At 31.9% G+C, this 15,352-nt stretch overlaps 4 protein-coding genes across 6 annotated transcripts; all 4 read left to right on the plus strand.

The window, feature by feature from the left end:
* Positions 1–194: 194 nt before the first annotated feature.
* LOC113856675 (PRA1 family protein H) lies at positions 195–2,699 on the plus strand. Of its 2 annotated transcripts, XR_003502913.1 has the most exons (5): positions 195–604; positions 913–1,049; positions 1,839–1,910; positions 1,992–2,242; positions 2,374–2,550. XR_003502913.1 is itself a non-coding variant. In XM_027488628.1 (4 exons), exons 1-4 carry the CDS (start codon positions 222–224, stop codon positions 2,066–2,068), a joined length of 669 nt encoding a protein of 222 aa, XP_027344429.1. In that variant the 5' UTR covers positions 195–221; the 3' UTR covers positions 2,069–2,699. The 2 variants fall into 2 exon arrangements, 1 of the variants encoding a protein (XP_027344429.1); XM_027488628.1 differs by having other exon boundaries at positions 1,992–2,699.
* Positions 2,700–2,943: 244 nt separating this feature from the next.
* On the plus strand, positions 2,944–3,834 carry LOC113855495. The gene is made up of 3 exons (XM_027487140.1): positions 2,944–3,068; positions 3,432–3,536; positions 3,681–3,834. The coding sequence occupies exons 1-3, from the start codon at positions 2,944–2,946 to the stop codon at positions 3,802–3,804; spliced, it is 354 nt and encodes a 117-aa protein (XP_027342941.1). The 3' UTR covers positions 3,805–3,834.
* A 450-nt stretch (positions 3,835–4,284) lies between these two features.
* On the plus strand, positions 4,285–5,967 carry LOC113855496 (putative pentatricopeptide repeat-containing protein At3g15200). The gene is made up of 2 exons (XM_027487141.1): positions 4,285–5,448; positions 5,494–5,967. Exons 1-2 carry the CDS (start codon positions 4,285–4,287, stop codon positions 5,746–5,748), a joined length of 1,419 nt encoding a protein of 472 aa, XP_027342942.1. The 3' UTR covers positions 5,749–5,967.
* Positions 5,968–7,724: 1,757 nt separating this feature from the next.
* LOC113855230 (E3 SUMO-protein ligase MMS21) lies at positions 7,725–11,932 on the plus strand. Of its 2 annotated transcripts, XM_027486778.1 has the most exons (7): positions 7,725–7,916; positions 7,988–8,059; positions 8,131–8,241; positions 8,354–8,464; positions 8,961–9,100; positions 10,991–11,076; positions 11,158–11,932. In XM_027486778.1, exons 1-7 carry the CDS (start codon positions 7,827–7,829, stop codon positions 11,283–11,285), a joined length of 738 nt encoding a protein of 245 aa, XP_027342579.1. In that variant the 5' UTR covers positions 7,725–7,826; the 3' UTR covers positions 11,286–11,932. The 2 variants fall into 2 exon arrangements, with proteins under 2 accessions (XP_027342579.1, XP_027342580.1); XM_027486779.1 differs by lacking the exon at positions 8,354–8,464.
* The last annotated feature ends 3,420 nt before the right edge of the window (positions 11,933–15,352 follow it).

The raw sequence follows: 15,352 nt of genomic DNA on the forward strand, positions 1-15,352 counted from the left end.
CAAACATTCACTTAATAAAAAAGGAGAGAGAAAATTATTGAGTAGGATTAATATTAATTTTAACCATCTTAAAACGGTAAAATTTTATTCAAAAATTAAGTATTAAATTATTAATTACCTAAAGAAAATAAAAATATAATTTAGTATATCATAAACCGGTATGTATAAGTAGGAGTAGGAGTTACTGGTGTGGTGGGGTGTCGTTTTGAAAGCAAATATCAATGGTGTTCTCTTCGAATCCCTTAGCCCTCAGCGTGCCGGAACCCGCCTTCGAATCATGGCTACGCGACACCGGCTACCTCGAAATCCTCGACCACCGCACCTCATCTTCCTCCGCCGTCCCCTCCGCCCCTATCCCAGTCGGCGGCATCTTCTCCCGCCTCCTCACCCTCCTATCCCTTTTCACTCTCAACCCCTTCGCTAAACTCACCGCCGACGATTTCGCCGGTGACACCCCTTCCTGGTCTCGCTCCTTCTTCGGCTTCTGCGGATCCTACTCCTTCCCTTCTTCCCCCTCCCAAGCTCGCTTGAGGGTTCAGGAAAACGTTAAGCGCTATGCCCGCAACTATGCCTATCTGTTCATTCTCTTCTTTGCTTGTACTCTGTACAATCTCAATCACCCTCTAATTTTCTTTCGCCCAAGTTTTGATCTTTAATTCAGTTGTTCTACTTTTACTGTCATTATTATATTTGGGAGATTTATAATCTGTTTATTTAAACGGTTTTTCTAACTTGTGGCCTTGACACACAATAAGAAATGAATAAGTTGCAACTTTTTTTTCTCAAATCGTAGTATTTAATTTATCATTATATTGAACCTTATGTTATATTATAATTTTTAATAAAGAATTACCGTATAAAGGGGTTTTTTTCGGTGGTGTTGTTTGAATGGATTGTGTTTGATGGTTGCAGGTATCAGATGCCGCTTGCTCTTGTTGGGTTGATATCATGTTTGGCCTTGTGGGATTTCTTCAAGTTTTGTAGCCATAGATGGGGTTTGGATCAGTATCCAGTCACTCGCCAGTGCTTCATTCGCTTAGCTCAATGTGGTTAGCGATCATTTCTTCAACTTCTTTTGCTTGAGTATGAACTGGTTTTTTATTGCTTTTACCCAAAAAAAGTTATTTGTCGTATAATTTTGCTATAGTTTGATCATAATTTTTTTTGAACAACTTTGGAGGATAGCTTTTAGGAGCTGTTTGGTTGTAGAAACATTTGCAGCTTTTATTTTCTATTTTTAATTTTAATTGGAAACTGCTACCTTTACAAAACATCTATCTTCATTGCTTGTTGTACAAATGTTTGATCGCAGAAAATAAAATGAAAATAAAGTGGTAATTTTATAATTAAAAGCGAAAACTGAAAATGAAAACAAAAAATATTTTTTGAAATCAAACAGTCCCTTGATTGTTCCTTCTAGTTTTTAGGTGAATTTTTTGAAATGCGTGTGTAAAAAAAAATAATAGTATATATATATAGTTAATTTTCACTTTCAAATAACAGAATTGAAGTTTTATTTGGGGTGTAATGTATTGCTGCCTGGACTTTGCATTAGTCATGGACTAACCCAATGCACAATCTTTCATCCCGGCTGCTAAAAAAGAAGAAATTGACTCGCTTTTTCCTTGCACGTATGAAAAAAAATTTAATCTGTTGTGTACTTGGTGGCATAATGTTACGTAGAGATGTCACCTACTGAGTTCATGTAGCAAGCATCTCTTGTATTTTGCATGTATTCCTTTATAGTGCATTGCTTATGGATGCTGGAGAAATATCTCTAACTTAATGTTCATGAAGCTAACTGGAAACTCTCATTTCTGAATCTCATCTTTTTGCAGCAACAGCAGTTATTCTAATATTTTCTAATGTTCAAATGGCTCTCTTTTGTGCCATAAGCGTTAGCTATGCGAGTGAGTCTTTCTACCTTTGTACCCTTATTCCTACCTTGTTTTCTTCTACAATGGATTCTTAAGTTCAATAAATCTATGTAGGCGTGATGCTGCATGCTGCATTCCGGAAACTGACCCCTGCAAAGCAACCTTCCCTGGCCAGAGGTAGAGGTAGATAGATAGTTGGTTAATGAATCAAAGAAATTGGCTCATTTGCCTTTATCCAGCACATCATATGTGGGTGATTCAAGGGATTTTGGTGCACAAGGTTATGCTATAACAATTTAGAACTTAAGGGACAGAACTTTGTCACAGAAGATTGGGCAATGTAGAAATCAGGGGCGGCCAGGCAGGTATTGGCTTAGGTTTTGGATAATCATTTTTGGATAATCATTTCCCATTGGGGGGTGTCATGTCCCCCTCTTTCTGTTTGTGCTGAGAGGATCTAATTCCATGCTTTTGTTGATCACATTTATACGTGTAGGAAGGACTGGAAGGTGTCAATTATTTCTACATTTAACCACTATTCTTTTTTTCATCATTATTATTTTAGATTTGTAATTTTAAATGGCAGACTATAGACATTGAAACTTTGAGTTTGACAAAATTTGATGTGAGAAATAAGAATGATGACACACCAAAAAGAATATATTTTTTTGCTTTTTTAGTTTTATTGGTGATGTTCCTGTGGTTTTGTCCTTTTTTCTTCTAAGGATGTGCCACTGCCGTCTCCAGATTAGTAAAGTTTGTCGCTCCAACTACGGAAAGGAACATTGTACATTAACAGAGAACACCGGACATGTATTAGTGACACAGTTTCTAGGGCATTCATTGTTGACCCATCGTTTGATGTTTGGTGAGAAAAGCATATTGGGAACTTTCTAGTGGCAGGCAACATATGACACGCGGAACAATTCAACAACATTACCTGTCTCATTACTTTTTTTAAAAATTAAATATGTAATTTGAATGTGATTGGACTCGAGTCCAACCGGAAAAGTTTAAATGATCCATAATAAATTAGTATATTTCAACTTAACAAAAATTACAAATCATGGGTAGTGCAGAAGAACCACAGATATGTAACATCCACCTGTTCAGTTGCAGCTTCGTGACCATTCCCAACAGCACATACATAATTCCATCTTACATTTTTGACCCTGCAAGGGACAAACAATAGTGTATTCTTTGGTGTTTGCCGTTATTCTCCCTAGACATTATTATTCTTTTGCAGTGCTACGAACAAATGTTATGCCGTTGACATTTTTCTTATATATATATATATATATATAATTTTATTTTTTCTTTTGATTTTCACCATTGAATATAAAAATCGATAGGATCTTCTACATCTAATCACCCTTTAAATTCCAAAGAAAAGCCTTCAACTTCAGGGAATTCATTCTTACCAAGTCTCTAGTTCTCGACGAGCCATGGAAGCTTAATCTCCTACTCATTATCCTTCCCAAGGGAGCATTGTCTACAAAAGCTGCAAATTTCTTTCAAGATAGCAGTATTGAACAGAATCAGCAATTAAAGCAGTGTGGGAGAAAGTAATTGTAGGCCACTTGGATTCTTGATAGGGCTACCCTTTGCTCTTGTTTCCTTGGTGTTATCTGTGGTGGGCGCTGTTATTTGGATCATTGGGTAAGTTAGGTCCCCCATTATATTTTGTTCTACCTTTCTAGTTTCTAGCAGTGATATATTATGTATTATACATATAGAAGAGGGTTAGGACTTAGTACTTGAACTTTTCAATAAGTATTAACTTGATGTTTATGAATTTGACAGGTCTATGTTGAGCTGCCTGTGCCCTTGTTGCATTTGTTTCTCAGGACTTGCCAACTGCGCCGTTGGCCTTGTCAAACTTCCAATAAAAGTGATTCGATGGTTTACTCATCAGATACCTTGCTGATCATATATCATATATTATCCATGTTCAATATCACATGCAATATTTCAAACTGATTGAATAAGCAAAATTACAATAATGTTTAGCTTCAACTAAGTCATAATATTGATTTTTGAACTATTTCATACCCTTGTGGCTCCCATCAGACTCAGCTTACTGTCACGTGTTTCATATTAAGTGAAATAAAAAAATAAAAATCAGCGTGATATTCAAGTTATAAGTCCTTTTATTTAGGATATTAGAAATATTTATAAAGCATATATCAAAATGATTTATCACTCTTATGAATTATTTTTAATTCATTTTTTCATAGAATTCATTAAAATAAGTTATTTTTAATTTATGTTAAGAAATTTTATCGTCAAATTTATGTGAGATCATGTCTTGTTTCACTCGAGGAATCCTGTGAGATTTAGTGGCTTTCGTTGGAGTAATACGAGGTTTATAAGAATGCTCTCCTATCAACAAATAATTATTTAAACCATGGCATACCACATCGGAGCGGCGAGGACACATTCCCCACGATCATTCCAAACCTTCTTCAGCAATGTTCGAAGTCAATGGAACTGCAACCCCGAAACCTCAACCCAACGGTTCCTACACTCGTGCCCAGAAGCGTTCATCCAGAACATGCTCAAGTTCCGAAGAGACAAATCCACTGAGCAAGTGGAGCAAGCTCTTAACCAATGCGGGTTTGACCTCAACGACCACCTCGTCCTCGACGTGCTTCGACGACATCGTTCTGATTGGAGACCAGCACACATGTTCTTCAACTGGGCCTCCAAAACAACTGGGTATGCCCCAAGTTACCATGTTTACAACGAGATCCTCAACATTCTAGGGAAAGCGAAGCGCTTTCAAGAGTTACACCAAGTGTTCGATGAAATGTCTAAACGAAAGGAACTCGTTAACGAAGCAGTATTCGGGACTTTGCTTCGTAGATTTGTGGGTGCTCATAAAGTAGAAGAAGCAATTGAGTTGTTCCACAAGAGGAAGGAGTTTGGATTGGAGCTTGATTCGGAGGCTTTTCGTACACTCTTGATGTGGTTGTGTCGGTACAAGCATGTGGAGGATGCAGAAACTTTGTTTCATGATAAGGTGAATGAGTTTGGTGGTGATATAAGGATGTGGAATGTGATTCTCAATGGCTGGTGTGTGTTGGGGAACGTGCATGAGGCAAAGAGGTTGTGGAGAGACATAGTGGCATCTAAATGCAAGCCTGATCTTTTCACCTATGCTACTTTCATCAAGGCTTTGACCAAAAAAGGGAAACTTGGGACAGCATTGAGATTGTTCCATGGCATGTGGGAAAAAGGTTGCAAGCCTGATGTTGTGATATGTAATTGCATCATTGATGCTCTTTGTTTCAAGAAGAGGATTCCTGAGGCATTGGAGGTTTTTGATGGCATGAAGGAAAGGGGTTGTGAACCCAATGTGGGTACTTACAATTCGCTTATTAAGTACATGTGTAAGATAAGGCGAATGGGGAAGGTGTATGAATTGGTGGGTGAGATGGAGAGGAGGAAGGGGTGTTGTTTGCCTAGTGTTGTTACTTATTGTTACTTGCTTAAGTCATTGAAGGAGCCAGGGGAAGTTCCCGGGGTGTTGGAGAGGATGGGGAGAAATGGGTGTAGCATGAATGATGATGTTTATAACTTGGTTTTGAGGTTGTACATGAAGTGGGGTGATGAGAATGGAGTGAAGAAAACATGGGAAGAAATGGAGAGGAATGGATGGGGACCAGATAGAAGATCATATACTATAGTGATTCATGAGCACTTTGATAAAGGGAGAGTGAAGGATGCCATGCGTTATTTTGGGGAGATGACATCTAAGGGTATGGTGCCAGAGCCAAGGACAGAGAAGCTGGTGATTTCCGTGAATGATCAGGTGAAGGGGAGAATGGGAAAACAAGGAGGCATTGAAGGGGAGACATCTAGTTTTTGAGATCTTGGAATTCGGTCCTATTGGAAGATGGGTAGACAATGTTTCCTTCAGGCTAGTAGTTCAGCTTGGCAGCTTGAGTCTTTTTGGAACTTGAAGTACATTGAATCCATTTAGAATTTGACAAAACTTAAAGGTAGAGCAAGTGTTGTTTTTCAATTAGAGTTGGAGTTTTACCTCGATTATCTTCGTAAAAGTTTATATTAAAGGTCAATACACCAACATCAACACATACTATCGAGGTAAATTTTCAATTCTGATTGGAGAAGAGGATTAATAGTATCTATTCTACACGGAAGTTTTTTCCTTTAGAATTATGTGAAGCAGGACCTTGGTTGTAAACCATAAAGTAAACCATTTCTGTCAAGTCGTAGAATGGCGCGAGGCAGGTCTGAATCTCATCTCTGTGGGTTGGCGATAATGTTTTATGTAACTGATGTCAAATTGGCATTAGCTGCTATACCAATTCTGCAGAGATTTCAGACTTGTGAATGAGCAATGAGTGGAGAGGTGTTCAGCTTCTCCAAGTATGGTGAGATTGGTTGTCCATCTTTGCAAGCGTGAATTTGAACTGTTAACATTATGCAATTTTTTTACTATGTCACAGCTGGTGTTAGTGCGGAGCAGGTAGACAAATTCTTATGGAGTGCCCAATAGATACTTTATATCATAAATTTTAATCATTATTTTATATGTAAAGGAGCATGTAGAATAATTTCATATGTAAACATATATATTGATATTTGCAGTTATATACTTCATATGATTTTTGATGAAGTTTTTCTTTCCTTCATGATATGATAAATGTCCTATTGAGCGAAAGGGTTTTTGTTTTGCTCGAAATATAACAATATCAAAATATAATGATAATTTTATACGTAAATTTATGATAAATTATCAACAATTAAATAGCACCAAAATTTATTTATTTTATATATAAAGTATGAAAACATTTCAAATATCCCCCCCCCCCCGGTGTTCTGTTGTGGCATTAATATTATCAGAAACAATTTTTGTACAATTGGGAGAGATAAATAATATATACATACATATATATATATATATATATATATATATATATATATTAGGTGTATTTTTTAATGTGTATAAAAAATACTTGTATATATAATATCATATATAATACTAATTTTTAGTTGTTTAAATAATAAATTTGTAATATCAATCAATTTTTTGAGAAATGATGAAATACGAATTGCTCTTCTTAGATATTTGCGCTACTTTGTTTCCTAGGGCCGTTTGCTCTCATTGATAATAAAAAAAAATGTAATTTATTTTATTAATAAATTATATAAATATATTGAGATTGTTATAGTATAAAAATAAATTTATAAATATAAATGTTAATACTTTAAATCTTAAAATATATAAAATAGTCTTTATATTGACTTATCGTAATTTGATAAAAGAATCGAATTAAAGTCATTTAAGAGATTTATTTATTGTTATAATTTTTTCAATAACTAAATTGATATTAAGTTAATTTTAAAAATATAAACAAATAGTATTAATATAAATAAAAAATTATATATTATTAATAATATAAACAAAACATTACTTATTTTATATAATCTATACATAAATCATGAACAACATATAATTAAAAAAATTAAGTTTGATATAATTTTTCAATTTTTATAGTATTATTTATTATTTAAAATTTATTTCAATAGTTTCTTATAACACTAAATATAATTTTTTTATTTAAATGAAATTAAAAATTTAATTAATAAATAATATAAAAAAATTTAATTCAACTCTTAGAATTGAATTTAAATATCTATAAATAAAATTTTTTATAAAAAATATATATTTATTATATTAAAATTATAAAAATATAATAAATATTTTTTAATAAAATTTTATTATTATTAACTATTTAAGAGTACAAAATCTTTTATAAAAAATTTTAAAAATTGTCAAATTTTTCTTTAAAGTGGTGGGAGGAGAAAATAAGCTACTAGAAAGAACCACGAAACGAAGCGTTTTTGGCGGACTTGAATTTGCTGAATCGAGGATCCCTCCAAACTTCCCCGGTATCGGAGATTCGGAGAAGCTGAAGCATGGCAGCATCTACTTCACACGGCGGCGGCGCCGCCCGATTAAGGAACGCTGCTACAACCTTCTGCTCCGACACTCAGCCTCTCATTGCTGTAACTAATATTCATCCCTTTCTCTTCAATGTTTTTCCCTTTTTATCACTCATTTTCTCCCTTTCTTTTAGGATATCCGAAAAACCGTGCTTCTCATGAAGGAAATCGCAGTTCAATTCGAGAAGGAAAACCTTTCTGACAAGGTTCATTGAATTTCGTCGTGTTTGATTGGATTACGAATCACGTGATGATTGAAAATTGAAAACCATTTCAGGTGAAGGAGTTGGAAGATGCGGTTGTTGAGTTAGTAGGTTTATCGGAAATCAGTGTGCATTTTTCTTCTGCAGTTCAAGGTTTTGCGAATACTTACCAGCCTCGAGAACAGGTTCTGGAATGTGAATTGCATGCTAATAGCTTTGGTTGTTCTTATTATTTATATGTATATGTTATCACTTATTATTTAAAAACTAACTATCTTCTTCATGTTCTAAATGCAGTTGACTAATTTTAATAAGTTGTTTGAGGATGAACTTTCCAAGTTTAAGGCCAACTCTGCATCAGATCTTTATAAAAATCCTTTAATTCGCCAATTTAAGGAAGCAGTGTGGGTATGTTGTTTCTTGGTTTTACCGTGTAGATGAAAAAATATATCACTTTTGTTGTCTTATTTGTCCTTTGGTGAGTGCTACCGTTTCTTTTGGAATATCTTGTTCATTCAGTAATAGTAATTGGCTTAAGATTGGGAAATCTAGCACTCCTCTAGAGTGTTCTCTATATTCTGGCAATGTCAGAGAATAGAGATGTAGCTGCTGTCTCTGGTTAGGTATGAACATGTTGTCGCAATGAGACATATGTACTGAGTGAGAGAGAAGGAGAGAGAGAGATGAAGTAAACACTGGTTTGTGCTTTGCACATTCTAATATGCATTTCAGTTTGTAATATTTTGCTTCTGCGATGCTGTTTAAAAGAAAGTTGTTTGTGCAACTTCAGTGATAATATATTACTACAGAGTACTGATGCTTTTATGAGTTCCTTCGGCAAGAGTGTTGTTAGCTGAATTCCTGTCACCAATCTAATGTGCTTGCTGTTTATCTGGGTTGTTAGAATGTTCATCATGCGGGACAGCCAATGCCAGGTGAGGAGCAGGAGGAAATTGTAATGACCGGTACTCAATCTAATATTTTGAATATTACTTGTCCATTGACTGGAAAACCTATTACCGAGCTTGCAGAACCAGTTCGCAGGTACCATATCTGTTTCTGTTAGTAATGTTTTCCTTCAATATTAGAAGTTTGAGTCACAACTTTTTGTTTTTCTTTCCATTAAAGTTCACATAGTTTGATTAATTGAATTATTTTACCTTCATGATGTTTGTTTCTTAACATATTTGTAAATTTGCAAAGTATGCATGTGTAATCATCACTTCCTAGGCAAATAGGTAAATGGAAAATAATCCTAGTCATGGGTTGAAAAAATTGATTCCAAAATGATTGGTAAAATGTTTGATAATTCTAGGTTTAATCTGTGTCTGTTAAACACCAAATTTTCAGCAAATTCTTCTTGGAATGGTTAATGAAGGATATTGAGCATGTTAAGCCAAGTTTCTGGCCGACTATGGGGGTGTAATTATAGTCTATGCTGCTGATTTATTCAGCAGTAAAGATACAGATTATCGATATGTTTTAAGATCCTTCACCTCCCGTCTTTGATAGAAAGGATGTAAATGAGTTGGCTTAGGGTTGAAGGCTGAAGAACCCAAAGCCACATGAAAACCCAACCCAGTAAGAAAGATATGTCTGTATTTGTCTCCTTATCCATTTGGCTGTGTTTTCTTCTCAGATATGAGAAACAAGAGTTATAGTTACTACAACAGACTACTAAAAATTGACTCTGAAGATGGCTTATTTGCTGTGAAGTGTGAATTATATGACTGATAAAAATAGAAAATATTATGATGTGTATAAAGATGTTGTATAGACTTAGGAACTGATTTTACCGGTAAGAAAGGTTAAGAGTAGCTACACTAGAAATGAATTCTGGAATTTCTTGGAATACAGTAACAGGAATGAAAATTACAAAAAAAAAAAAAAAAAACAAAATGATTCAACCGGAAGTTTAGTGTGCTATGCTTTAGGAGAGGCCTACCCCACTCAGAACCACCTATTATTCTCAATTTTCTACTTTTTGTTTACATCTGTTCCAGCTTTCCCATCCTTGTCTGCACCATGCAGAACTAGTTCCTTACAGAAAGAGTAATCTGTCAGAACAGAAAAGTGTATAAAATAACAGATAAATCTTGAGTTCTGCTGATCAAAACTTCTGGCCAAACCTATGCCCATTTCCTCTCAATTCATGCCTCTCCACTCCTCTCTCCTTCCCCCATCCTCTCTTTTGTATCCTATCTACTTCCTTGCTTTGCTTGCCATCTGCCACATATGTTGGCACTTGGGTTATTACACAACAGAATCACTTTGCACCCCTTGCCTGCATGAGAGATTGATTTTCTGCTGCCCCATTGATTTTTTGTGCAGCATACAGCCTATATATGGTTGGGTATCTATCATTTAAACTATTAACTAAATTTGTATGGAATCCATGAAGATTCTTATTTGAACTGTTTGTATGAGTGGGCAAAGATCAAGTGTAATCATCATGCACACAAAGTTAAATATAACTTTTGGCCTTTGATGTTTTTACTTTAGAGGTATATCCTGGAGATGGAACCTTCATGAGGAGGGTTACTGCTGTACCACCATGGTAACAGCTGCTTGGAGTATTCGCTGCATCCATGGTGTTTAGCTTGTTTTTGTAGTATGAGATAAAAGATTACTGCAAGTTTATGTATTTGTACTAAAATGCATGTTGTGGGGAAGATCTAGTGAATGGAATTCAGGTATTGATATATCGATTTTTCTAACTGACTCAAAGGCACACATTAAGAAATCAATAAATAGTAAGGTTTTGTTGGAAATTGTAGTATTTAATGTTATCAATCTATTATTTATGCAATATCTTATAACTTTTTAATCGAAAAATTACAATACATAGAGTCTTATTTTGTACCCTAGGGCACACATAAAAAAAATTGATATATTATTATTTAAGTTACTCATGTTTCTCTTTCATTGATGCAGTTTGGAATGCAGGCACATTTATGAAAAGAAAGTAATTATGCAATATTTAAAGTCAAAGCAACACCGTGGTCGATGCCCAATATCAGGTATAGATAATTGTTGTCTGACTTTTACTTCAATCCTGAGCTACCACTGCGTTTCTCTTTAACCAAATATGTGTCCGTCAGGTTGCCCAAAGATATTGCAGGCAGATAAGCTGGTGCATGATCCGTTGTTACTGGTTGAGATTGATGAAATGCGCAAAATGAATAAAGAAACTGATGTAGAAGATTTTACCATGCTTAGTGAAGATTAGGGATTAATTAAACCAACTGCTGATAGGATTTTATCTGTAAATTCTAGTAGTTTTGGACATCCACTTGCTCGTGGTCCATTACTTGTGTTAATATTTTTGGGCTGTGTACGCTTGTTTTCAGGAAAAGTGTAATATCCTAGACATGCCAGACTTGCAAATTTGCAACACTTGCATATATCAGTGTTGTTTCTATGATGGCGTCATGTTCCATGATTTATCTCATTGCTCAACCTTGCAGCCTGGTACTCTGCTTTGCCTGTTATCTTTTTGTTTATAATTTTTGTTTTCCTACTTTCTATTATACTTCTGATCTGACTCTACTGGAAGTTTAGAATATAAATGTTACAAAATAATAGAGTAAAAAAAGGATGACCCAATGGACCGGACGAGATTCCACCGAGTGGGGTGGGAAATTGAACTTGTGAACACTAGGATATAACGCAGCAACCTCACTGCTGTGCTAAACTTTGCCCTCACAAATGTTACAGAGTACAAAACGTATTATCCATCTGTCCAGGATATAGGATACATTTTTTACTTCTATTTTCATTTGCATTGAGGCTCTATGTTCTTGTTTTCTTTTTCATTTTCAGTGCACACGGGATTTTTGCTCTAGTAACATATAATTCCTTGCGGCTACCAAATTATGAGCTAGTTTAATTCTTCTAATGGTGGAATATTATGTGATTAGATAATGATGTAAACTAAAATTCTTGCTTTCTGACTTACATTATGTATAATATTTGCATAAATTATTTATTCTTACTACGTGCATTATGCATGATGTTTCATGTTTAGCTTTTATAAATCACTTCTGCATGTCTACATTTTAATTACGTGTTTACCATGCATGTGTCGTCTCTCATTGCATAGGGAAAAGAAAATTTAAATTTGATTGCTCAAGGCTCAAGTTAAGCAATCAAAGAATTCCGTTTAACAGTTTGTACGGCATAAAGTAATATTTTTTCAATTTCAGTAATATAAGTACTTAGGATTTAAATTATATTCAAATATAAACCGATTATAATTTGTAAAATATATTATTTGATGATAAAAAAATTTAGAGTCCCAAATTGAGATTCAAAATATCCTAATTATTAGTAAGAATCTTTTGTGTGTACACACTGATTTATAAGAAGTTTTAAATTTAGGTAAAATTGTAAAAATATAAATTAATTATTTAAGAAAAATAGAATTATAAAAAAATAATGTTTAATGAAATTAAGTAAAAAATTTTAAAACTATAAAAAAATTATAATTAGTAAGAAGATACACAATATTTACAATTTTAAAAAAATTGTGTATTATTTTTAAAAAAGAATAAATAAATACGTTGTTTAAAGAAAAATAGACTCTAATTGGACACACATACATAATGATGGATCCAAGACCATTGTGAGAGCAAATTCATAAGAAAAATTAAAATTGACCAATTATTTTCATATGAAAATAAATATATAAATGTTAAAGTTATGTAAAATTTCAATACATGAGTTAGGATATAAGATTAAATGATGTTAAACGTTAAATTTAGAAAAATATGATTTTAATAAAATACTTTTAATAATATTTTATTAAAAGTAAAATTTATCAATTCAATCACTAATGATTCTTGTAATATTATGCATATTTTATGTAATTTAAACATTTTTAAACGTATAATTTAATTATAATTATATATTTATACTATATATTATATTATTTACTAAAATATAGTATAATAATACAGTATCAATTATTATTGAAATTATATAAAGTTTTATAAATTTAATTTGTTTTATAAAAAACATTAATTTAAACTATTGAATTGATATTTTTTACAAAAAAAAAAATAGATATGTTGTTTTATTAAATTTAACAACTTGAGTTATTTAATACTAAGTCTCAATTAGAGATGGAAATAGGACAAGTCATTTAATAGGAGTCTATGACCTATCCTTTTTAAAACCTAATTCGGTTTAACTTATTTAATTAATAGTCTTAATTTAGACTTTTTAAAAAATTTAATTAATTAAATAAGTGAAGCTTGTGCTTAAGAAAAAACTAATTAAATCTATTAAAATAACTTATTTAAAATTTATAATAATATATTAAATAATTTTATATAAAAATTATAATATAAAATATATTAAAATAATAATTTTTAATTAAAAACTTTAATTTTTTCGTTGGAGTTGAATAATGTCTCTATTATATATCCTAAAAAAGATAGTCTTATTAAATTTTTCAATACAAAAAAGTACCTATTTAGATGGTTTAATAGCCTATTTATAAAGAAACTCAATAACTTATTAAATGTCTTAATATAGACTATTAAAAAGGCTAATAGGCTAAATCAGACTTTTAAAAAAGCTAAACTTAATAAAAAATTTATGAAAAATAATAGATCAAACTTAAGCTTTAAAATTATTAAACAAACTAAGTCTATTTATGCAAAATTTAGCTTAACCTATTTTCATCCATAACCTCAATGTGTATAATTAAATAAATTAAATATCTTATACTTATTCATTTTTATTTTTTTTGTACTTTGAATAAATTATCTTCAAACATAGTTGCATTTGTTTAGCCTCAAATGATAGTTTCAAGTGAGGTGATGTATTTGTCTATCTTTAGGTTCACACGTGAATATACAAATATATTTAATTATGTTACAAATTTATGGAGTAAATATTTATTTTAGTTCTTAAAATATGCCACGTTATAAAGATTAATCATTTAAAATTAAAATTTTATTATTAACTTCTAAGATTAAAAATTATTAATTTAGTATTTGTTATTAAAAAATATTACAATTGAGTATCAAAATAATGTTTTATTTTAAATAAAATATTAAGGCTCATTTTGAACACAATAATTTAATATCTTTAAAAAATAGTTCATTACTCATCCTTATCTTTTAAGATTTTTGAACATTAACATCTATTATTTTTTTCATCATTTTTTGTGATGTTTTCTTTCTTTCTTTTAGAGTGTCTAGTTGAGCAAACTCTTTCTCCTAACCATGACAATCACTTCATTTGTCTCATGATTGTTAAATAAGTTTTGTTCAGTCAAAGAGTGTGACAAGGAATCATTTGACTTAATTTTGGCCATAACATAATGACAAGTTAACAAAGAATTTTATTGTAAAAATCAAAGAGAAAAATGAAATGTTTAACATAGTTATTAAGAAGTGAATCTTACTGTTGTAGAAGAATGAGAAGAAAAAGAAGTAGGAGAAAAAAAAATAAAAATATTTTATTATTCAGAAATTTTAAAAATCAATGATAAAAAAGAAATATTTTTAAAATATTTTAAAATAATATTATTTTTTAAAAAAATAAAATTTGTTGTATCACTTAAAATGATAAATTATTAATTTATTATTCAAATTAAACAATTTTTGATGATAATAGTTAAGCTAATTGACAATTCTTATTTTAAAGTAACGTTTAAAATCTTAATTTTAAAGAATTGATGTTAACAATATTGCACATTTAACGAATTAAAGTAAAAAAATTATCCATAATTATCAAAGATTCAGGTTGGTTCCCCGCTAAATTTTACTTTCTTTGCAATAGTGGATATTGTCCGTATTATGCGTGAGAAAAGCATCACATGCCAAATGCGAAAATGTCGTTCAAATTTGTTGGTGCTGGTCATTTACCCCTTTTCATCAATTTCAAGTCTGAATGAGAGATTTATCCAGAGATATTTGTTTGGTAACTGGAATTCTTGAATACATACCAAATCCATCACCCTCAATTACTTATAATTTCACATTAATCTTTGATGTTTACTTTTTACTTTAAACAATAATCTAAACACAAAAATTAAGAAAAATATAAAAAAATAGAGAAATACACGCAAGTGCAAAAGTAGTCCCCGCAAAAGTATCCAATACAATACTTATTTAAATTTTTATAGAGCCGTTGCCCTTTCAAAATATAAACATACGCCCCAATACCCTCCCAATTTGCTTTATATTTGGGGGTCATGCAAACTTACATATTGGCGGCAACATTGTGTTGGGGATAAAAGAAATTAAATTATTTTAAGCGAAAATACACTATTGACACACATCC

This window comes from Abrus precatorius, unplaced genomic scaffold, assembly GCF_003935025.1.
Source record: "Abrus precatorius isolate BTA unplaced genomic scaffold, Abrus_2018 Scaffold11, whole genome shotgun sequence".
In the NCBI taxonomy this organism is placed as follows: Eukaryota; Viridiplantae; Streptophyta; class Magnoliopsida; order Fabales; family Fabaceae; genus Abrus; species Abrus precatorius.

What these genes read in the sequence shown, in the direction of transcription:
- LOC113856675 (XM_027488628.1), top strand. Translation starts at nt 222, where the DNA reads ATGGTGTTCTCTTCGAATCCCTTAGCCCTCAGCGTGCCGGAACCCGCC. An exon ending in CATTCGCTTAGCTCAATGTG is followed by an intron (nt 1,050 to 1,838) that starts GTTAGCGATCAT and finishes ATCTTTTTGCAG; the next exon opens with CAACAGCAGTTATTCTAATA. An exon ending in CATAAGCGTTAGCTATGCGA is followed by an intron (nt 1,911 to 1,991) that starts GTGAGTCTTTCT and finishes AAATCTATGTAG; the next exon opens with GCGTGATGCTGCATGCTGCA.
- LOC113855495 (XM_027487140.1), top strand. Translation starts at nt 2,944, where the DNA reads ATGGGTAGTGCAGAAGAACCACAGATATGTAACATCCACCTGTTCAGT. An exon ending in CCTGCAAGGGACAAACAATA is followed by an intron (nt 3,069 to 3,431) that starts GTGTATTCTTTG and finishes CAATTAAAGCAG; the next exon opens with TGTGGGAGAAAGTAATTGTA. An exon ending in GCTGTTATTTGGATCATTGG is followed by an intron (nt 3,537 to 3,680) that starts GTAAGTTAGGTC and finishes TGAATTTGACAG; the next exon opens with GTCTATGTTGAGCTGCCTGT.
- LOC113855496 (XM_027487141.1), top strand. Translation starts at nt 4,285, where the DNA reads ATGGCATACCACATCGGAGCGGCGAGGACACATTCCCCACGATCATTC. An exon ending in GGTGTAGCATGAATGATGAT is followed by an intron (nt 5,449 to 5,493) that starts GTTTATAACTTG and finishes TGGGGTGATGAG; the next exon opens with AATGGAGTGAAGAAAACATG.
- LOC113855230 (XM_027486778.1), top strand. Translation starts at nt 7,827, where the DNA reads ATGGCAGCATCTACTTCACACGGCGGCGGCGCCGCCCGATTAAGGAAC. An exon ending in AGGAAAACCTTTCTGACAAG is followed by an intron (nt 8,060 to 8,130) that starts GTTCATTGAATT and finishes AAACCATTTCAG; the next exon opens with GTGAAGGAGTTGGAAGATGC. An exon ending in CTTGCAGAACCAGTTCGCAG is followed by an intron (nt 9,101 to 10,990) that starts GTACCATATCTG and finishes TCATTGATGCAG; the next exon opens with TTTGGAATGCAGGCACATTT.